The 21,081-nt window shown below is 51.8% G+C and overlaps 2 protein-coding genes across 7 annotated transcripts; one reads left to right on the top strand and one right to left on the bottom strand.

Annotated features, from left to right (window-relative positions):
- Nucleotides 1-112: 112 nt before the first annotated feature.
- SNX21 (sorting nexin family member 21) lies at nt 113-9,431 on the top strand. The gene is made up of 5 exons (XM_053201348.1): nt 113-116; nt 3,505-4,052; nt 4,384-4,651; nt 5,081-5,238; nt 8,374-9,431. Exons 1-5 carry the CDS (start codon nt 113-115, stop codon nt 9,046-9,048), a joined length of 1,653 nt encoding a protein of 550 aa, XP_053057323.1. The 3' UTR covers nt 9,049-9,431.
- Nucleotide 9,432: 1 nt separating this feature from the next.
- ACOT8 (acyl-CoA thioesterase 8) lies at nt 9,433-20,889 on the bottom strand. Of its 6 annotated transcripts, XM_027070214.2 has the most exons (7): nt 20,713-20,889; nt 19,345-19,429; nt 13,904-14,129; nt 11,858-12,015; nt 11,097-11,291; nt 10,882-10,965; nt 9,433-9,658 (listed from the first exon to the last, which is right to left on the bottom strand). In XM_027070214.2, the coding sequence occupies exons 1-6, from the start codon at nt 20,887-20,889 to the stop codon at nt 10,931-10,933; spliced, it is 876 nt and encodes a 291-aa protein (XP_026926015.1). In that variant the 3' UTR covers nt 9,433-9,658; nt 10,882-10,930. The 6 variants fall into 6 exon arrangements, with proteins under 6 accessions (XP_026926015.1, XP_053055863.1, XP_014920915.1 ...); XM_053199888.1 differs by having other exon boundaries at nt 9,433-10,965; XM_015065429.3 differs by lacking the exon at nt 10,882-10,965.
- Nucleotides 20,890-21,081: the final 192 nt, after the last annotated feature.

Below are 21,081 nucleotides of genomic sequence, written 5' to 3'. Positions count from 1 at the left end.
ATTTAAGCCTCTGAGCAGGTGGCAGGCCTTGATGTCCTAGATTCTTGGGAGGAGAACCCGCCCCGCTCACCGCCTTAGCAAGCCCCTGCTCAAGAATCATGTTTGCTCCAAGATGGGTAAGGACAATCAGAAGACAGACAAGTGAGGCAGCAAGGTAGACTGGGAAGAGAATAAAACTTGAAGTCTAAAACCCAAGATCCAAATCCTGTCTCTGCAAGCTATGCACTCTTAGGCAGGTGACGATGCCACTCTGAGCTTCAGTTTCCTTCTCTGCGAGACGGAGATGGGGACGGTCATAACTTCCCTCACAGAGAGACCACGGTAAACGGGGGCCCAGGTACAAGTCACCTAGCTTGTGCCAGCTCCAGAGGGTTGATGCTTGGCAAGTGGAATGTCCTGTCTTTGAACCATGGTAGAAGGCAGGGGAGGGGGCGAGGAGGAAGTGACAGCCACGGTTTGTGAACCTCTACGACGTGCCACACTCTGTGCTAAGCATTTTAACCACGTGATCTCATCTGGTGCTCATCCTCTGAGGTAGAAGCTATTATTATTCCCTTCTCCTGGGGGACCTTTGTAAATCGTAAAGGTCTATAGTCATGTTGGGTGATTCTTATTAATCCTCAAGGGAAGTCCTATCCAAATAAGAAATCTATGGAGGGGTCCGGGAAATGGGTATGCAGTTGGAGGAGAAATAAACTTTGAAAGCAGTTCCCAAGGGGCTCCTAGATGACTCAGTTGGTTAAGTATGGGGCTCTTGACTTCAGCTCAGGTCATGATCTCAGAGTTTGTGAGTTCGAGCCCCACATCGGGCTCTGTGCTGATAGCAAGGAGCCTGCCTGAGATTCTCTCTCTCTGCCTCTCTCTCTGCCCCTCCCTCACTCACGTGCTCTGTTTCTCTCTCTCAAAATAAATAAACCTAAAAATTTTTAAAAGAGAAACAAGAAAAGAAAAGAAATAAAGCAGATCCATCTCTCAAATACACCTTCTCCAGGGAAAAGATGTTTGGGATTCACTTTTTTGAGGGAGAGGGAGACTAGAGGACTAGGGGCAGGTTCTCTACGTGGGTAAAGGGGCAGCTGGCCCGTTCCTAGAGCTCGGTGAGGAAGTCTGGAGCAGCTCAGCTGGCCGTCCGGAGAGCGAAGGGATGTGCAGAGCGAGTCCAGTCCAGAGGGGGTCCACCCCGAGAATCCACAGAGCCTAGGGTGGATGTTGGAGGGGTAGGTGATGCTGTGGACAGTGGCTAAGTCAACACAAAGAGCACTAAGACAACTAAGCACAGAGCCTGGGGCCAGTGAAAGGAGGCTGGATTCCAACGAAGGCAGACGGACAGTGGCAGCCCAGCCCATCTTCCTCTATTTATAGACATTCCCAAGAAAAGCTCAGTGGAGCTAGGCCAGGCTACAGAAGGCCTCCCCTGTCCAGGCAGAGGGCCAAGGGGCAGCGACACCAGGGGATTCCAATTTGGATGTGAGCCCTGGAACTGCAGGATTCCTTTGGAACAGCGTGTGGAACCCTCGGCAATCATTTGTTCCCTGATTTGTTCTTTCATTTATTCAGGGAAATACAGAAGGTCCGAATGTATCTATTCCCCTTGACCCCTCTAATCCCAATCCCCTTTCCTCCACATCTTGCCTGCTGCTCTGGTCAGACTAAAATGCGGCTCCAAACATCACCTTTTCTAGCCTTCAGGTCTTTGTACATGCTGGGTTTTTTTCTTGCCAGTAATTCTGTCTTCTTTCTCTATACCTGCCTACTTCCCTGTCATCTTTCTCAAATTTTTTTAAGTTTATTTATTTATTTTGAGAGAGAGAGAGAGAGAACAAGCAGAGGAGGGGCAGAGCGGGGGGCGGATAGAGGATCTGTGCTGACAGAGAACCTGATGCGGGGCTCGAGCTCACAAACCACGAGACCATGACCTAAGCCGAAGTCGGACACTTAACCAACTGAGCCACCCAGACATCCCCGTCTTTCTCAGCTTTAACATCATTTCCTTGTGGTGTTTGGCTGGCTCAGTCGGTGGAGCATGCGACTCTTGATCTTGGGATCTTGAGTTCGAGCCCCATGTTCGGTGTAGAGATTAGTTGCAAAAAAAAATACAAATCAAAAATAACATCACTTCCTTCAGGATCCCTCCTCCTCTACCTGGGCCAAAGCAGTCCAGGGTGGTTTTCTGGTAGTTTCTTCAATCATATCCTTGAGCATGCCACATGACATGACCTGTTCTGAGTTCCGTGGACCAGAGACACTTACCTGGTCATCACTGCATTCCGCAGCACCTCAGCACGTGGCACTTAGCAAGTGCTCAATAAATATCTTGTTCTTTATAAGACTAACTGAACTGGGTGACATCTGGTTATGAGAAGGAACTTCCTAACTGTCGTGGTTGAATCGTAACAGGAACGGGAAGCCTCAGGAGATAATGAGCTTCCTGTTACTGAATGTATGCAATCAGGAATTCAATGACCATCTCTCAGGGAGGCTATAGGGAGATATTACACAGAATCCAAGGATAGTGGAGGATACAAGACATCAGGAGATCTAGTTCTGGTCCTGTTTGTATGACCCAAGGTAGGTCCCTTCCCCTCACTGATCTTCAGACCTCCCATCTGTAAAATAGAAGTGCCAAACCAGATTTCTGACAACCCATGGTTTTTTTGAATACCTGCCTTGTACCCAGACTTGTGAAACATGCCAAAATACAACTTAATATTCTTGTTTGGTGTTTGGTGAATAAGTGAGTGTTGAATCAATCAATGAATGAAGGGGGCCTTTTTTGCCCCAACACCCTACTGCTAAGCTGAATGAAGAGTAGTTAGAGCCTTGAAATTACACAGACTTGGCCCTAAATCCCAGCTCCCCTATTTCCTAGCTCTGGATTTTGGGGAAGTCAATTTGCCTCTTCATCCTGAAAATGGACCATTATTGTCCAATAACAGCCCCTCCCCCAAGAGGTTGAGTGTGACATGTGACCCCATATAAAGTGCCTAGAACAGGATGTAGGACACAGTGGAGCCTCAAATGAAAGCCCTGCCTTTTCTGCACATAGGGGGGCAGGGAGTATGTTTTCCATTCAAAGCGATTTCCCTCCACCTCTCTCTTGTGCCATTCAAAAAGGGTAGGAACGATTGTCAGAGAGATTTTATTTGTTTAATTGTATAACCAACAATATCTGCCCTGCTAGGGACTGATAGTTTGGGCTTTTGACAAGAAGTGACAATAAATTCTTCCTCCTGCTGACCTCCTGGTAAAAGATGAAACACAGCCAGCCCTTTAGAAGAGCTGCTGAGATTACCACGCCTCCCGTGTGTGGGGGGAAAAAACAAAACAAAACAAAACCAGAATTAGGAACTCAGGAGACCTAGGCTGCAAGGCCCCACATTCAGAAACCTCTGGCAAGCTGTGTGACTCTGGGCAAGTAACTCTGCCTTTCTGGATCTCACTTCCCCGTTTGCTACTTCCTATGTGTGAGGCTCAAATGAAATTATGAAGTTGTAAGAACCTGAGAACACTATGGAAACAATAATCACTATGTAACTGATCAATCTGTCAGCCTCTGCTCTGTGCCAGGCACTGAACCAGTCAGTGCCCTTTCAAAGGCTGAAAAATTAGTACTAGTTTTAATTATTCCTGTTTTACATAGGAGAAAACCTAGGCTCATCGAGGCCAGATTCCAACTCAGATCACGTGTCTTCTCCTGGCCTCAAATTTTTACCAGAGATGGGCTTCCAAGTCATTTCCATAATGACTTTGGAAAGTTAAGAGTGCTGGGTGGAGATTGTGGGACAGATTGGGGCCAACCGGGACTGACGGGATCTTCGGGACGAGCGGGAGGTTTCACTGAGGGCGTGAGCCCCCTTAGATTGGGTAGGATCCCGCAGGAGGCTCGGGTTCGCCCAGGCCTACCCAGGATTCCCAAGTCCCTCCCGGAGCGAAAGGCCCGGGATTCCCGGGAGGCTCCGGGGAGCGGGCGGGGCCGGGGGCGGGGCGGCGGCAGGAAGCGGCCGGAGCGGCGCTCGGAGCGGCCTGAGCCCGGGGAAGCCCGGCCGGCCTCGGTAAGCTGCCGGGACTGCACTCGGACCCCGGGGGACCGCGCGCCGCTGAGTGCACAGCGGGCGCCGGAGGGAGAGACGCGCCAAGGGGCGAAAGAGACAAGGGGAGGGTCCCAGCCGCTCCCGGGCAGAGCTCGGCCCTGGGCTGCGTGGGTGGGAGGGAAACGACGCCAGGCGACGCCCGGGGCTCGCAGGACCCCCAACGGGCAGGGGCGGGGCCTCCGCGGCACCCCTCCCTCCCTCCCCTGACTGGGCCCGCCCCTTCTCGCGCGGTTGGGGGGGGCGGTCTCCCTCCCTCCCCGGCCCCAGCCCCAGCGTCGCGCGCTCCCCCCAGGGTGCCATGGCCTCACGGCTCCTGCACCGGCTGCGGCACGCCCTGGCCGGCGACAGCCCGGGGGAGGCGGCGGCCGGCCCGGAGGCCGAGCAGTTCCCGGAGAGCTCGGAGCTAGAGGACGACGACGCCGAGGGCCTGTCCTCCCGCCTCAGCGGCACCCTCAGCTTCACCAGCGCCGAGGACGAAGAGGAGGAGGACGACGAGGACGACGGAGAGATTGGCCCCGACCCGCTGCCGGCCGGGGACGGGGCGTCGGGGGAAGATGCAGGCGAGTTCCCGAGGACAGAGGCGGGACCTGGGGCTCCATTAGGCCTCCACCCCAGCCACCTCTTGGCTGTGTGACCTTGAGAGAATCACAACACCTCTCTGAGCCAAGTTGTCCCTCGTGTCAAATGGGGGAAATCACTCCCATCTCGAGGTTGCTGCAGGCATTAAATGTACAGGATCCGGGATGTACAAATCCGAACAATGTGCTCGCGATGTTTGGGGGGGTGGAAATATTTATTCAGAGTCGGCCGTCTGCTCTGCTAGGCGCGGTGTTTGGCCCCAGACCTCTCCCTGGCTTTCGGTTTACATTTATGTCAAATGGAGATAAAGCCTGTCTCACCTGTTGGGAGGATGAGTGAGGTCACTGCATGTGGTTTATGTCGACCTTAGCCCCAGGCCCATTGATGTAACTGGTCATGTGCTCATGCAGAACGAAGCCCCCCACCTGATGGGCAGCGGGGCAGTCAGCCCCTCACAAGGCAGTTGCAGGATTTCTGGAAGAAGTCCCGGAACACCCTGGTTCCCCAGCGTTTGCTCTTCGAGGTGACCAGCGCCAACGTGGTCAAGGACCCGCCCTCCAAGTACGTGGTGAGTGAGGGTCCAGGAACCCCTGGGCTGTGAGTTTAGAACTCTGGCTAAGTAGGGGAGACTCCAACTTCCTGAGGGGGGCAGTCTGGCTGTGTAGTTCTAAAGGATCACTTCATTTTTTAGGGATGGGGAAACTGAGGCCAGAAAGGAGATATAACTTGAGCAAGTCCTCAGGCAAATGATGTAGCTTCTCTGAGGGATTATGGACCTGCCCCCGATCCTGGTTTTGAGACTAAAGAGAACTGGTGTGTGTGCCCCCCAACCCTAGGTTTTGCAGACTGTAGCAAAATACAAGATATATAGGAAAAAATATTATCTGGGTCAGACCTGAAACCCAAGTTGCATTGGTTAGTGGTTAAAAAAAAAAAAAAAAAGGGTTTTGGATCCAGATCTTGATTCAGATCCCATTTATTACCAGCTGTTTGACCTTCGGTGCGTTGTGTAACCTTGATAATGCTATTTTCTCATCTGAGCAGTTGCAGAAGTTAAATGAGACAGTGCACAGAAAGAAAGCCCTTAGCATTGTGCCTGGCATTATGAAGTGCTTGATAAAATGGCACCTCTATTATTATGACTTAACCTTGGCTTGAAAATGTCTGGCATCCAGGTAGGGCCTGTTGTGGCATCCTTACAACCCAGTTCCCAGGCACCCACACTGTACCCCATGATGTTGTTCTGAGGGCTGGATTTAGGGGGTAGGTGGGGTTAGCATGAAAAGCAGTGTGGGGGAAGGCCTTGGAGTCTGTTTTCCTTGCTGTGGAAAGGAGAAACTGACATGGAGAATGAGGTCGCCAGGTCCTGAGCCCCAGCCCGACCTGGCCAGTCTGGGCAGTGGCAGCTCCCTGCCTCAGACATCCCTCATCTTCGCCACCCTCCTCCATTTCTGACTCAGCAGGAAAGGGGCCTGTAGCACTGTCCCACATCTGGGCCTCTCTCCATTCCTCTCCGCTGCTGTTAGTAAACAGGGGCCACGCCCATGGGGTGCCTGCTCCAATTTGAGCAGGGATGCCTCTGATGATCTAGTCTTGAGTGGCAAAAGTCCCAGCCAGGCGTCATGCACAAGAGAAGGACCCCGAGGAGCAGCTGGGCAGCACGGTGGGGGTGGGACTCTGGGAAGAGAATGATAAGACAGAGCAGGATGGCCAGATAGGTCCTGACCCGTGTTTGGGGAGACAAATCCCCTTCTCTGTCCAGTGGGGACCCTACATCCTGACTTCACTTCTGGGGGTTAAGAGCACAGGCTGTGGAATTAGGTTGGCCTGGGTGTCAATCCCAGCGGGGCCATTTGCCAGCTGTGAGACTTGGGGGGACGTGTTTGATGAGTCAGATGAGAAAATGGATCTAAAATGTTTTCTTTTTGCCAAAAAACTAAAAGTAAAAGCTAGATAAATATAAGGGGTCATTTTAGACCAATGCTTCTTGAAGTGTATTCTGCAGGAAATTGTTTTCCGGGAATGTTAACAATTGTTCCTTTAAAAAAGAAAATTAAAAAAAAAAAAAAGATTTGCAGTCGATATGTTTTGGGAAAGCAGAATTGAAGAATAAAATAAATTTCTTTAAGGTTAAACTTCTTTTTTTTTTTTATTTTGTAATGTTCATTTATTTTTTAGAGCGAGAGACAGCACAAGCGGGGCGGGGGTTGGGGGGCAGATAGAGAGAGGAGACACAGAATCTGAGGCAGGCTCCAGGCTCTGAGCTGCCAGCACAGAGCCTGACATGGGGCTCGAACCCACGAACTGTGAGATCATGACCTGAGCCAAAGTCAGATGCTCAACGGACTGAGCCACCCAGGCACCCCAAGGTTAAACTTCTTAATCCTTTAAAATATTACCGTACACTGAATCTTCCAGAGAAGTATAGAATAAGCAAGCCTAATTGACCAGAGGTGGCTGTAATGTTGGCAGTTTCGCAGAGCAAATTCGAGAAAAGTCTGGGTTTGGTGTTGGTGTGCCTTCAACACCAGATGCTCACTAATCCCCCCTTTTAAGTCTGGTGGCTCAGCATTATGCTAGATTAATCGGTGTTCAGGTTCTCAGCTTCACGGTCATCCTGCCCCGTGTTTCTCAGACACTGGTCCTTCCAGTACCACCTTCACAATTCTTGTCCTGGCTAAATGCTACTTGTACTACTCCTTGCTTAACATTTTTCGTCTTAAACAAGTTCAAAAGGTTTTAAAGTTCTACCGTATGGGGAAAGCCTAGTTTGCCATAAAGAGAACCATAAAAATTAATACAATAAAATCCGTGAAAAATGACACCGTGTCATTAAACCGTGTGTGAATGCTATTGCCCGAAGGCTCTGCCCGGAGATTTGCTTTCTAGCACTTTTCTCAAGGTGGAGATGAGAAGTGTTGGGGAAGGCATTTTAAAAATCAGACTGAGAGCCTCTTAATCCGTAGCCAGGATTCAAATTAGGGGGAGTCACCTCTTGTCTCTGATTCAGTGTTATTTACTGCAGCACATAGCACCTAAAATCTCAGGACCAACATGTATTTATACACATTCCACTTGAGTAGACATGACCTAGGCCAGTGCTTCGTTCACTAGAGAGGAGGGCGGACCCAAGGGGGAGCACTGCCTTGCCTGAGGATACACACCTCAAGGGGAGTAGCTGCCCAGGAGTTCGTGCAGTGCCCAATGTCCTTTTCACAAGGACCGCTACCAGGGCTGTCTGAAGACCTCTCCGCCCGTTTGGAATAACCTAGCTAAGGAGGTGGGGGCTCTGGTCCAGAGTGGAGCAAAGCCCCAGGCTGGTCCTGAAGGTTGGTTCAGAGGCCCAAGAAAGTCGCCTGGGTTTCAGCTCACCGCTGGTTTTCCAGAGAGGCTATCAGAAGAGCTAACTACCCTATGGGAAGGGAGTGCTCCCTGGAAGCGACAAAAGGGGTGGCAGCTCTAGGCACTGAAGCTCATCTCTGTCTTTCTCTCCCCGTGCTGCGTTGGGCCTGGGTCATTTCAGACGAGCCTCAGGTAAGATGGGACTGGGCTCCCTAGCTGCTGCCCCAGCAGCTCCCACCCTCCTGGGCCCAGTCTCAGGGACTAAGGGGAGAGGTGGGGGAACAGAGCTTGAAGTGCGGGTGTGGGGAGGGGAGGGGTACATGGACAATTCACACCTGCCCTGACCCCACCCTCCCCGCAGCTCTACACCCTCGCCGTGATGGGTCCAGGGCCACCTGATCGCCAGCCAGCCCAGATCTCTCGCCGCTACTCGGACTTTGAGCGGTTGCACCGAAACCTGCAGCGACAGTTCCGGGGCCCCATGGCTGCCATCTCCTTCCCCCGGAAGCGCCTGCGCCGGAATTTTACCGCGGAGACCATCGCCCGCCGCAGCCGGGCCTTCGAGCAGTTTCTGAGCCACCTGCAGGCGGTGCCCGAGCTGCGCCACGCCCCGGACCTGCAGGACTTCTTCGTGCTGCCTGAGCTGCGACGGGCACAGAGCCTCACCTGCACTGGCCTCTATCGTGAGGCTGTGGCACTATGGGCCAATGCCTGGCAGCTGCAGACCCAGCTAGGCACCCCCTCGGGCCCAGACCGCCCTCTGCTGACCCTGGCTGGGCTGGCTGTGTGCCACCAGGAGCTGGAGGACCCTGGGGAGGCCCGGGCGTGCTGTGAGAGAGCCTTGCAACTGCTGGGGGATAAGAACCCCCACCCTCTGCTGGCACCCTTTCTGGAGGCCCACGTGCGGCTCTCCTGGCGCCTGGGCCTGGACAAACGCCAATCAGAGGCCCGCCTCCAGGCCCTGCAGGAAGCAGGTCTGACCCCCACGCCACCCCCCAGTCTCAAAGAATTGCTCATCAAGGAGGTACTGGACTAGACTTACTGCTGCTGTGGGGACAGGCACTGCCCCAGGATGGGGGATGGGGATGGGCAGTAAGGACACAGCAGTTGGGAAGTGGTAGGGGGTGCTGGGAACCCCTGTAAGTCCTACAAAGAATTTGTAGCAAACCAAGGAAATACGTTCTTTCTGTCGAGCTGGGCTCAGGACAAGCTTCGGCTGGGCTTGCCCTGGGATGGTGCAGGGAGGAAGCCGGAGGCAGCCTCTCCAGCTCATGAATGTCTGGGGACGACGCCCCAGGGTAGGTCAGTGTCACCTCTTCCTTGGCCAGAGGGCCAGGGACTCTGCCTCTGGAGTCCTGGAGCTGAGGGCTGGAGCAGAGCTGCAGCCTGGCCCAGGGGAATTAAAGGCCAGCAGCTCCAGTGGTATTAGTCTCTTTATTGGGTTTGGGGACAGAAGGCCCAGACCTTGACTGTAATTCCTGCCTCAGGAATTGGGGGAGAAGCCCCAGGCCAAGCTGGTACCTCTGGCTACAGCTTGCTCTCTGAGACCCGGGACTTCACTCGGATCACGCCCTCTTGAGCACAGGACACAGCCAGGATGCCGTCCCGACGCCACAGCCGCCCTTGGACCAGCCCCCGGGAGCCACCTGCGGGTGAGGAGAAGGGTGAGAATGACCTTCTCGCTCCTTCACAGCCCAGCATAATGTGCTGCTTGAAAAGGGTGCAACTGGTCTGACAGCCCCATACAAGGGCACACTGAGTGTTGTGGCCTCTTCCAATCTCTAGGTGCCCCTTCATGAGCCCATTATGGATGGTCCCTGGGGGTAACTCCTGTGGGAACCCCGCTTGACAGTTTGAAAGCACTTTCACATATTCACTGGCTTCCTCAAAAAGATCACAGGGGAGGAGTTCTGAGGACAGTCTTGGTCAGTAGCTTGGCCGGGTCGAGCCACCCACCCTGGCCACTTGTGGTAGCAAACCTGTCACTTCCCTTTCTAATAAATGAAACCGGTCCTCCAGGGTGGTGCATGAAAAAGACTCCCACACTGCCCCCACCCCACTAGCAGGAAGAAGGGGGTGGAGGGAGGGCCTGGGGCCATCAGGGCTGGCCACCCCTCCTTCCCTGCTTAGAGATTCCCCTGCTAACCCTGGGCCTGAGTTGGAAGGTTCTGAAGGGAGCTGCTGGTCTCCCCTACACAGAGTAGAACTCACTTAGTTCTCATAGTAGCCAAGTGAAACAGGCCTCACCCATTTTCCAGATGAAGACAGCAAAGTCCCAGGAGGCTCAGGAACTCGGCCATAAGGAGCCGGCCAAACCCGAACCCAAGCGTCCTAACGGCAAGGCTATTGATCCTGTATTGTGATACTGTTGGTACTGGAGAGTACCCCCTTCCCTGAATATAGAATCCCTTAAGTTTTGTCCCTGTTTTACAAATCGAGGCTCTTCTTCCTTTGAAAAGTAGTTCCCTAGAAAGGAGCTCAGGGCTCTGAGACCAGGCACTGATGAACGAGTCTGGGCTTCTCTGCGCACTAACAGTGTCCAAGTTGTGGAGCCCTCAGAGACGACCGAAGGCCCTGACCCCAACCAGGTTGGCTAATCAGCACTATTGCTCAGGGAGCCTCTCAAAAATAGTTTCCTGGATTTTATCCAAGACGTGCTGAGTCAGAATCTTGAGGGTAAAATCTGAGAACCTATTTTGAAAAAGCTCCCCCAAGTGGCAGTCTGATGGGCCACCAGGTTCAGATACCACTGCTCGTGGGACCCTATTTGTTCAGATGGGGAAACTGAGGCTCATAGAGGCGCTGGGACTTGCCCAGGATCACACAGAGAATCTGAAGTGGTTCTGGACTAGAACCGGGTCTCTAGTACCTTCTGCCTGTTACAGATAGTAAGCTGAGCAGGTGTCCCGTTTCAAGCCTCACCCTGTCCTTTTGAAGAGAAGAATGCCAGAGCCTAGAGGAGGCAGGAGAGGAAGTGACATGTGCAGTGCCCCACAGGCTGGGGGCGGAGGGCAGCATCACCCCAGAAAGCAGGCTTCCTGCCCCCCAACGTCAGCACCCTTGTCCTGGTGGCCCCATACTCACCAGCCCAGGGGCTCTCGCATTCATAGAGCATCCAGTGGTCAGCTCGGAAAGGGTTGTGGAACCACATGGAGTGGTCCAAAGAGACCATGAAGTGCACGTTACACTGCCACTGGTGGGGCAGCAGTGCTGTGCCCAGGAAGGCATAGTCCGAGATGTAGGCAGCCACACAGCAATGCATCTTCATGTCGCCCTCCCCTGCAACACGTTCCAGCCCCGTCAGCCCTGGGCTCCTGGGCTTTACAGCTCAGGACCTGCAGGGAGGCGGGGGGCAGAGAGGGGCTGCCACACACAGATGTGTAGGCTACTCACTGTATCAGGGCACCTGGCCTACGGGGTGTGTGTGTGTGTGTGTGTGTGTGTGGCAGGTGACAAAGGCAGCAGGGATGGGCAGAGGACAGGGGTGAGTGAAGACTGAAATCCAGTCTTCACTCCGTAGGTCTCCCTCACTGGGTCCTTTAAGGGTTATCTTCCAGCCTGCACAGAGGCACCGTATGGTTAGCAGAGGTCCTGGAGAAGAACCAGCAAGGTACCTTGCCTTCCCCAGAAAGGGCCGACATCAGGATGATTATAGTCCCCTCCCCTTTTTCCCCATACAAGCGGCCGAGAGGGTCCCGCTGAGAAGCTAAGCCAACTCCCCACCATGCAGACAAGGAAACAGATCCAGAGAGGGGAAGTAACATGCCCAGCACCACACAGGGCATATGAGGTACAGGCCGAGACCCCTGGAGAGTGTTTTCTTCCACTCCTTGGGGTCCTCTTACCAATATGGCCCCGGGCTCGCACCCAGAACATCTGTTTGGGCTCCTTGCTCTGCAGCTGGCTCAGGATCGGTGGGTTTACCAGCTTGATCTCAATGGGCACCTCCTTGGCAGCAATTCGGTTCAGTCCCACCCGGTACATCTCTTGGAGGTTGGGGTCCCTGAAAGTAAAGGGGGAGGGGAGAGCCTCTCTGAGCTGCCTCTGTGACCCCCCTCGGTCCTCCACAGGGACTCCTGACTTTTCCCCCACAGCTCACTTCCTCTCTGGCAGGCAGAAAAGGAGAGTGTGTGAATCCTTTCTTTGCCACTTATGAGCCACGTGACCTTGGCAAGTTAGTAACCTCTCTGGGCCTATCTTCCCATCTGCAAAATGTAGATAATGACAGTAGCTACCGGAGTACCAACGTGTACCCCATAACAGGCACTGTTGTAAGCATTTTGCGTACGCTCACTTTTCACAACGACCCCGTGAGACAATGCTATTATCACCCCGATCCGGTAAATGCATTAAGCCCCCGACAGTCCAAGTAGCTTGCTCAGCAAGTGGAGGAGGCAGGGTCCGGACCCAGGCAGTGTGGCGCATGCTCTTAACTACTTCACTATTCTCAACTTTCAGAAATAGGCTGTACAACTTGGACTGAGTTACCCTAAGCAAGTGGGAACACTGTGTCCCCACAGGGGAGGAGCCCATTTCTAGTGACAGTAACAACCAGCCCTGGTGCTCTTCACCAGTATTTCCACTTTCACCCCACCCTCGAGGGCACCCTCCCACAGATCTCCTGTGACGATGGCATGTTCTGTACCTGCACTCTCCACCACAGAAGCCGCCAGCCACATGTGGCTAGTGGCTTCCTTGTTGGACTGCACAGCTCTAGATTTACGGACCCTTAAGAACAACGTCCTCCTTTTATTTCAGCAAACGTTTTTGAGCTCTGACGGCAGACCAGGCTCTCTGCTTATTCCTCTCTGTCGGTAGTGGTGTGACTACAATTTATGGAGCATTCACTGAGTACCTTATTGTCTCTTACCTCACTTAATCCTCACAGCAGCTTTATGAGGGAGGAATTATGATTAGCACATTTCCTAACTGTGGGCACCGGCTCAGCGTGGGAAAGCAACTTGCGCAAACTCACAGAGCTAGCAGAAAGAGTCTAAATTTGAACCCAGGCCTTTACCAAAAGATAAAACCCACATCCATCCCATCAATACCATGCTATGTCCCCAGCGTGCAGCACAAGACACGGGAGCTCTCCTTATGAGACAGCTGTGAAGTAGGCAGGACAAACATGACCATTCCCATTTTCCACATGAAGAAGCAGGGCTCTGAGAGGCTGGGGAGTCAGACAAAGTCGCACAGCAGGCGAGCGCTATCAAAGGCACAGACCCGGCCAGAATCCAGAATCCGTTGTGTCTGTCCTGTGTCAGGACCCAGAGCTCTCTCCCCTGCCCCAGCACTTTTCCAACTTTATTAGCTACGATCCAAGTAAGAAATATATTTTACCAGGCGATACTCAAAATATTTAGCACCCACGAAGGCAAAGGCAGCAGGGACCGTCACCCCTGCCCGGCATGAACTCCTGGGCTGCTGGATCACAAGTGACCCCAGAGGAGGAGAGGGATCACTCAGAGACCGGGAAGGGACCCACCAAGTAATTACAGAAATATTTCAGTATTTGCGCAACCAGCAAAGCTGCAACAGTACCTGAACTGGCTGAATCACTAAGCTCTGTGTTTACATCGTGACCCAACACACTTGCCCATGCACACCTACTCGCACACTCCACAACACACACAACTGAAACTAAAGCTTCACGAAAGGGTTCTTACCCACCCTATGCGATATGCTCCAATATCTTCTTTCCTGGTCCTTCTCTCTCCCTCCCTCTATGTATGTATACACACGTTGTACATATACATATACATATATGTACACGTATACACACATACATACACATATATGGGTTTTTTTCCCCTAGAGTTTTAAAATGGACTCTACGACCCACTAACAGGTGACAGCAGCAGTTACCCTGGAGCCTCCGGGTCTCTCACCTTAAATACTGGTCAATGAGGGCCTCATGGTCAAGCAGCTCTTCCGGTGGGGGCACAGCGGGCATGGGGAACTGGTGCTGCAGGGGGCTGGGCTGTGCCTGCTGGAAGGAGGCCTGGCAGATAAAGATGGGCTTGCCATGCTGCACGGCCTTCACGGAGCGCACAGAGAAGCTCGTCCCTGTTCGCGTCCGCTCCACCTGGTACAGTACCGGCACCTTTGGGTCCCCTGCAGTGGGCACAAGGGATACAGTTGAGCCCAAGTAAGCCCCATGGGACAAGTCATCATCACAATGGCTGGACAGGCACCTCTGCTACTCGTTCTTTATTCCTTTTCTGTTCTGCAGCAACTGACTGAGGTCCGCTACGGCCTAGGTACTGGGGATACAGGGACTATACCAGACCCTGTCATCCAGATGCTCTGGGACAAGTGGAGCTCCCCTCTCTCAACAGCACAGAACAGAGGGGCATGGCCAGATTCCCTGCATTCAAATCCTGGCCCTGCCACTCACTGTGTGGCCTTGAGAAAATCATTCAACCTTCTGAGCATTTTACCCTTCTCTACATAGGGATCATCAGTGCTTATCCCTCTCAGTATTTTAATGATAATTAGATTAGCCACAGTTGTAAAGTGTTTAGAACATCCAGCACAGAGTAAGTGCTCTTTAAGTGTTTGTTAAAGAAACTAAATAATCTCCGCTTTTGTCTTGCTTCATCTGTGACTGGGATCTTGTCATGAGTCCAATACTATTCTTCTAGATCAGAGATCAGTAACTCTGGCCTGCTGCCTTTTTTGTTTTCCAAGAACAAGCTGAAGCTATTTATTCAGAGTTTAGTATAGCAAGGGAGTCAGCCACCATCACTTGTGTGTGGCAGAAACTCAAAGGCAGGCAGAGAAGTGGGAAAGCATTATAGTGATAAAAGATACACCATAAGCCACGATCGGAAGCTGTCAGCACAGGAAGTCCGTAGGGAGCTAACTAGAAACAGGGCATATTTGGCTTTCTCTGGTTGGTCCTAAGTTGGAAGTGGGGACAAAAATTAGGGAAGTTATCTCTGTTAATAAAGTCTTGGCTGTTTGGGGCTGATCATTCTAGAGGCTATGGTCTGGCTTCCTGTGCCGGTTGCTAGAGATGGTGGTCTGACTTCCTACAGGTGTGATGTGTAGACACTAGGTTGGCTTCCTGTGCTGCTTGCTGCCAACTGGGGATCAGAATCCTATTTTTATAGATGGTCTGGCCATTGTCTGTTTGACTGTTCGTCCCTCAGAAGCCTACTGTCGGCCAGTCACTTCATCTTAGATGGAAACAGAAGTCCCTTGGCCCTTCTCTTCCGGATGTCTGCATCCCCAGTGTAGGACGGAAACCACTGGCCCTGCCCCGAGGCCTATTAGCCCTCAACAAGCTAGTCTGGAGGATTTTTAGGAGCATCTCCTTGGTGTCCCTGAAGTTCTTCAGTGCCTGAGTCAGGCCGATGTTGGAGCTCTGACACCTTGGCAGTGAGAGGTCCTGGGGATGATTTTCAATTTTCAGATGAAAGGAGCAGGTCTCAGGAAGTGTCGCTTCCTCCACCGTCATCCAAATGGGGAGCCAACGGGGCACCGCAGGCTCATTCAACCAACAGCAGTAGACATCACCGTCTGAAGCTGGCCGGTCTGCTCAGCAGGCTGCTGTTGGGCATTGCCAAAGGGTGGGGGCTCCTCAAGGTCAAAGGCCTTTAGGAAGGGCCTCCCAAGAGTCCAGATCCTGGAAACAGCTACATGTGCAGTCTGATTTCAGGTGCTGGAAAGGAACCCTCCTTTCCCTTTTCCCTACCAACAAACTTAAAAAAAAAAAAAAAAAAAAAATCCCTAACCCTATCCTTAGGCTGCAGCTAAAAGGTACTACTTTCAGTTACTAGTGATTTACCTTTCAGTGTCAATGAGTTCTTGGACATTTTTACTGGAACAGAGCAGGTAGGCCCTGGAATGTGTTGAAGGAAGGGAATCAACAGGTTGTTGGCTGCAGGAGTGACTGGGGGGTGCCAGGTGACATTAGTAATTAAGGCGGTTTTGTCCGGTGGGTCTCACAGTAACTATGCAAAGTTCTATCCCCACTGAATAGATGAGGAAACTGATGCCATTAACATTTGTTTGAATACAGACAAGCCCATTTGTTTACATATTGTCTGTTGTTGCTTTTGCCCACAAAACCTAAAATGTTTTTTTCAAGTAGGCTACACGCCCAACATGGGTTGTTGAACTCAAGACCCTGAGATCCAGAGTTCTATGCTCTGCAGACTAAGCCAGCCAGGGGCCCCAAAACCTAAAATATTTTTTATCTGGTCCTTTACAGATTAATGTGTGAGGACTCTAGATTCACCAAGCTCTAAACCTATACCAAGTCAGATGACTCCTACACTACATTCTTATACCTCTCTAGAGCATCCTTAAAAAAATAAATCAAACAAATCAAACAAAAAATTAAACTGTCATTCTTTCCTGGGTTTTTAAAAAATATTTTTAATGTTTACTTTTGAGAGAGCGAGCGAGCGGAGGAGGGGCAGGGAGGGGGTGGGGGGGACGACACAGAATCTGAGGCAGGCTCCAGGTTCTGAGTTGTCAAGCACAGAGCCCGATGTGAGGCTTGAAGCCGTGAGATCGTGACCTGAGTCAGCCGCTTAACAGAGCCACCCAGGTGCCCCTTTCCCGGTTTTTCAGACAAAGAATTGATATGATAAATAGCCGAGGACAATACCCCCACCCCAGCATCTTTTATTTAAAAATATTGAGGGGCACCTGGGTGGCTCAGTCGTTTTAAGTGTCTGACTCTTGATCTCAGCTCAGTCCTTGATCTCAGCATCATGAGTTCAAGCCCCCCACTGAGCTCTGTGCTGGGCGTGAAGCTCACTTAAAAAAAAAAAAAAAAGAAAGAAGTTGAAAATATGGAACCATCATTACTGGAACCAGTAAGAGGTCACATCACAAACTAGTAAGAGAGCTTCCCATTTTTCCTTGCTGCCAGGAAGCTCAGAACGAACCACAATATGCCTTAGCTTAGTTTTTTTTAACACAATCATTTCTTCCAAATCCTGTTACTAGCCTCCTGTCCCTTGACTTCTATTTCAATAGTCCTGTAATAGCTGCCGATTATTTCTTTTTTTTTTTTATTTTTTTTTAGTGTTTATTTTTTTTGAGAGAGAGACAGAGTGCGAGTGGGGGAGAGGCAGAGAGAGGGAGACACAGAATCTGAAGCAGGCTCCTGGCTCCGAGTTGTCAGCACAGAGCCCGAGTGGGGCTCGAACTCACAGACCGCGAGATCATGACCTGAGCCGAAGTCAGACACTTGACCGACTGAGCCACCCAGGCGCCCCCATTTTTTTTCTTTTAAAATGTTTATTTATTTATTTGAGAGAGACAGAGACGGAGAGAGAGAGAGAGAGACAGAGAGCAGGGTAGGAGCAGAGAGAGAGGGAGAGAAAGAGAATCCCAAGCAGGCTATGCACTGATGGTCACTTAAGTGACTGAGCCACCCAGGCACCCCACTACCAATTATTTTAAGCTGTTTTGCAGCCTCTCAAGAAGCAGGTAGGGACACAAATAATTGATGATTATTTTAAAACAGTGGCATGGGCATGTCTCATTTCATGCTTTCCCTGGATGGAGACTTTCCAAGGAAAAGGATCCTTTCCCCAGAACCTGGTAGCTCTCTCATGGTTTGGAATGATCTCCCAAGAGTGAAAGAGAAAAGCAAAGGAGGAGGAAAGAGTGTGGAGCTTGGATTTAAATCCCAGCTCTGCCTCCCTGAGCACTGTGGGAGCTGGTTACATAACCTCTTCTGGTCCCCGTTTCCTTACAGGTGGAATGGTGGCAGGAATGCCCACCCCTCGTGTTTACTTTTAAGGACTAAACAAGGTAATGGACATAGCTATGCACTGTATCATGCAAATTTTAGTTATTCCCATAAGTTCCTCATCAAAAAAGAACCAGCAACAGTCCAGGCCCTGCACTGGATACTTTACTTACTCACAAAGACCAAAAATTCTTTAGAAACAAGAGAAAGAGGCCCATTCAGAGGGATCAGGTAATGCTCCCACTGCCACAAAACAAAATAAAACTGTCGCACTGGGCTAGAAGGGTTACAATATCGAAAGCCTAAGCGTAGCACTTCTGGAGCTTACGATTACACTGAAGAAGTAAGAGCACATCTGCTCCCAGCTAGCATGAAGGTGAGAACAGGGCTGACCCCGCAGTAAGTATTCAAATACTCTACAGCAATGACTGTCAGGGAGGGACAGGAAGCACAAGGATACGGAGTGAGCGGCAGCAGGGGAACGTAGTATGACAAAAAGGGATACTTACTATTATAACTATATCTGCAGGGGTGCTTGGGTGGCTCAGGCAGTTAAGCGTCCAACTCTTGATTTTGACTCAGGTCATGATCTCCCAGTTCTTGAGTTCGAGCCCCATATGGGGCTCTGCGCTGACCGCGTGGAGCCTGCTTGGGATTCTCTCTCTCCCCCCTCTCTCTCTGCCCCTACCCCACTTGGCACTCTCTTTCTCAAAAATAAATAAACTTTTAAAAAGTTATAACTATATCTGTAACATGAAGGGGAAAACCTCACTACTGTTTTAACATAAATCATATATTATAAAGTTCCATAAATTCGTCACAGCTGATGAGACTGTGCAGAAGACATGGACTCAAAATTCCAGGCATCTGCCTTAGGAGTGAGGGAAAGGGAGGGAAGGTGAGATGTTTATGCTTCCCAAAAGAAAGCGTGGGTTTTAAAGGATTACTCCCTCCCTCCTTCCTTTGATTCCAGAGCGGTAAGCGGTAAGCAGTAAGCGGCTGTAGGGATCTCATACTAGGCCCCTCCCCTTCTCCATTTTTCAGGTGGGAAGAACCAAGCCTGGCAGAGAGGAGGGGTGGGAGTGGGGGTGTGAGGGTGGCGGTGGTAACCTCACTCAAGATGGATGAGCACGTTAGTGGCAAAGCTGAAACCAGACCCAAGGTCTCCTGATTTGCAGGCTGGTGCTCTCTTCTCCAAGCCAAGCTGCCTACTGCTGAACTAGCAGAGGTGACAGCACCCCTCTGGGGATCCAGGACAGTACTTGGCACCAGAAGGTGTGTAAAGAGCGAAGAACAAAAGACCTGCAGGGAGCAGTTAAGCAACAGAGTCATTCTGCCCCAGAAAACAGGTACTCCGTGATCTCAGCAGATGTGAGGTCCAACACTCTTCTTGGCCCCCTGCTTTGCTCCTCTCTAGGCTCCCCTGAGAGGAATCAACTAACAGTCTCTCTCTCCCCCTCCCCCTCCTTCCCTCTTTCTCCTAGGTCAGCCCCCCAAATCCAGGAAGAAGTGGCTAATGGACCATCAGGGTTGGCTTGGGGATAAGGAGGGGGGTAGTTTACCTGTCCGTACAAAGTAGCAATGCAAAGAGTGCACATGGACGTCTTCACTCACAGACTTGGCTGCAGCCACCAAGGCCTGGCCCACGATCTGACCCCCAAACAGCCGCTGGGTTGTGGGTACCCAGTAATGCCTTCCTCTGTGGGGAGAAGGGAAAGCAGGAAATACTTGGGGACCAGACCAAATCCTGCGACCATCACTGAGCCTATAGGGCAGGATCTCTCGGCCTTATTGGGGTCTGGGATCCTTTTGAGAATCTAGTGAGAGCCATGGACCCTTCTCCCAAGCAAATTCCCTTACTCTGCACACAGCGTACAACTTCAGGGTCTTCAAGACTGCTCAACCCTTCCGGGCTTCGGTTAAGGACAAGGAACCAATGCCCTTATTTTACACAGAGAACAGGGATCAGAGAGGGAAAGTGGCTTGAGCAAGGTCACACAACTTAAACATTACCATTCCTGTGCACTATCTGCGTCTTTTCCCCCCAAGTCCAGTGTTTCTTCCACTGCTGATTCCAGGGTAAGGCAGAAGCCCCCTCAAGGTCGTGTGAGGGCGAAGATGAACCCCAAGAGCTGGGGGCAAACTGCACTGAGACCTGCCACTTACATCTCTCAACTTGGGACAGCCCAGTTCTTCCAAGAACTAGATTTAGAGCTCAAAGGGCCCTCAGACTTCAAAGCGAAGCCCTTCAATGCACAGGGGAGGAAACTGAGGCCCCAGAGGTGAAATTCCAGTTTCCCATCACCCAGCCCAGCCCAGCCCAAGGTTAGACTTTTTTTAATATCACGCATTCTAAGTAGCTCTCCAGGAAGTTTTTTGTAATTCTTCAGTAACGGGAAGGGAAGCTAACACCCGAAGATGCCTTCTGAAAAGCCTTGAAGACCAAAATTATTAAATCCCTAGCTACAGAGAGAATTTAAATAGCATTGGGAAGGAAACTGGCTCAGGCCTCAGAATGAGTAATGAGCTACTAGACTCCACCTAGTGGTGGAGGAGATAAGGTGTGTAAGAGGAAAAGGACAACGAATACGCAAGCAGCTGCTTCTAAGTTTTAAACCTGATGAGCTGCGTGCACTTGGACAAGTCCCCGCCCTTTGGGGGCTGGTTCCCCCAGGGACATGACTCCTCAAGGGAGGCTGCTGAGAAGGCTATCTCGGGCCACCACTTTATTTGCCCAGATTGCTAGGACCTCCTAGGGATGGGGCTGCGCAGACCTGGTGCGGAGAAGGAGGAAGCTAGGGCAGCGAAGCCAGATCTCTCAGGGATAAGTTCTCTCCCAACCGCAGGATGCAGAGCCTGCATCCCGCGCAGAGCCCATCCTCGTCCGGGAGACTATGAGGAGGGGGCAACGTGGTGGCGGCAGTCGAGAGCAGAAGCCTCTGTCCCAATGGGGGGGAGTGCAGGCCAGATGCGGCCGGCTACCTGAACAGATCCTCGTCTAGCGGCTCGAGGTTGAGCACGCTGGTAACCAGGACGCTGCGGAGGTCCCCGGGGGGATCGCCGCCGCCCTGCTGGTCCTCTGGAGCCTGCGAGGACGACATGGGGTTCACTCGCTGCCGGCCAGGACGCAGCGCTGGGCAGACACGCGGAGATCCGCATTGAACGAGCAGCTTCTTCCGGCAGCTTGTTCCAGCAACCGGAAGCCCCCTGCGGGCCCTGAGAAAGCGGGGTCCAAGTTATGATTGGCCAATGTTCCTGTCAGTCTTCGTGGGAGGGCGTCGATTTTTCCTCTAGCGACTGGAGAAAAGGAGTGCCAGTCCGGGAATCCCGTGTGTGATTGGGCGTGGCCGT

The sequence above is a fragment of the Acinonyx jubatus genome, chromosome A3, assembly GCF_027475565.1.
Source record: "Acinonyx jubatus isolate Ajub_Pintada_27869175 chromosome A3, VMU_Ajub_asm_v1.0, whole genome shotgun sequence".
Lineage (NCBI taxonomy): Eukaryota > Metazoa > Chordata > Mammalia > Carnivora > Felidae > Acinonyx > Acinonyx jubatus.
The sequence above is the reverse complement of the archived record's forward strand: the minus strand, read 5'-3'. Positions and strand labels throughout refer to the sequence as shown.

Bases quoted from the DNA above. Each gene is read 5' to 3' on its own strand.
- SNX21 (XM_053201348.1), top strand. The intron at 4,652-5,080 runs GCGAGTTCCCGA...GTGCTCATGCAG, and splicing joins GGCGTCGGGGGAAGATGCAG to AACGAAGCCCCCCACCTGAT. The intron at 5,239-8,373 runs GTGAGTGAGGGT...CCCTCCCCGCAG, and splicing joins ACCCGCCCTCCAAGTACGTG to CTCTACACCCTCGCCGTGAT.
- ACOT8 (XM_053199886.1), bottom strand. From the start codon at position 20,889: ATGCGGATCTCCGCGTGTCTGCCCAGCGCTGCGTCCTGGCCGGCAGCG. The intron at 14,130-19,344 runs GTGAGTGAAGAC...TGCCCACTGCAG, and splicing joins TGGTGGCTGCAGCCAAGTCT to GGGACCCAAAGGTGCCGGTA. The intron at 12,016-13,903 runs GTGAGAGACCCG...CTTTACTTTCAG, and splicing joins CTCATTGACCAGTATTTAAG to GGACCCCAACCTCCAAGAGA.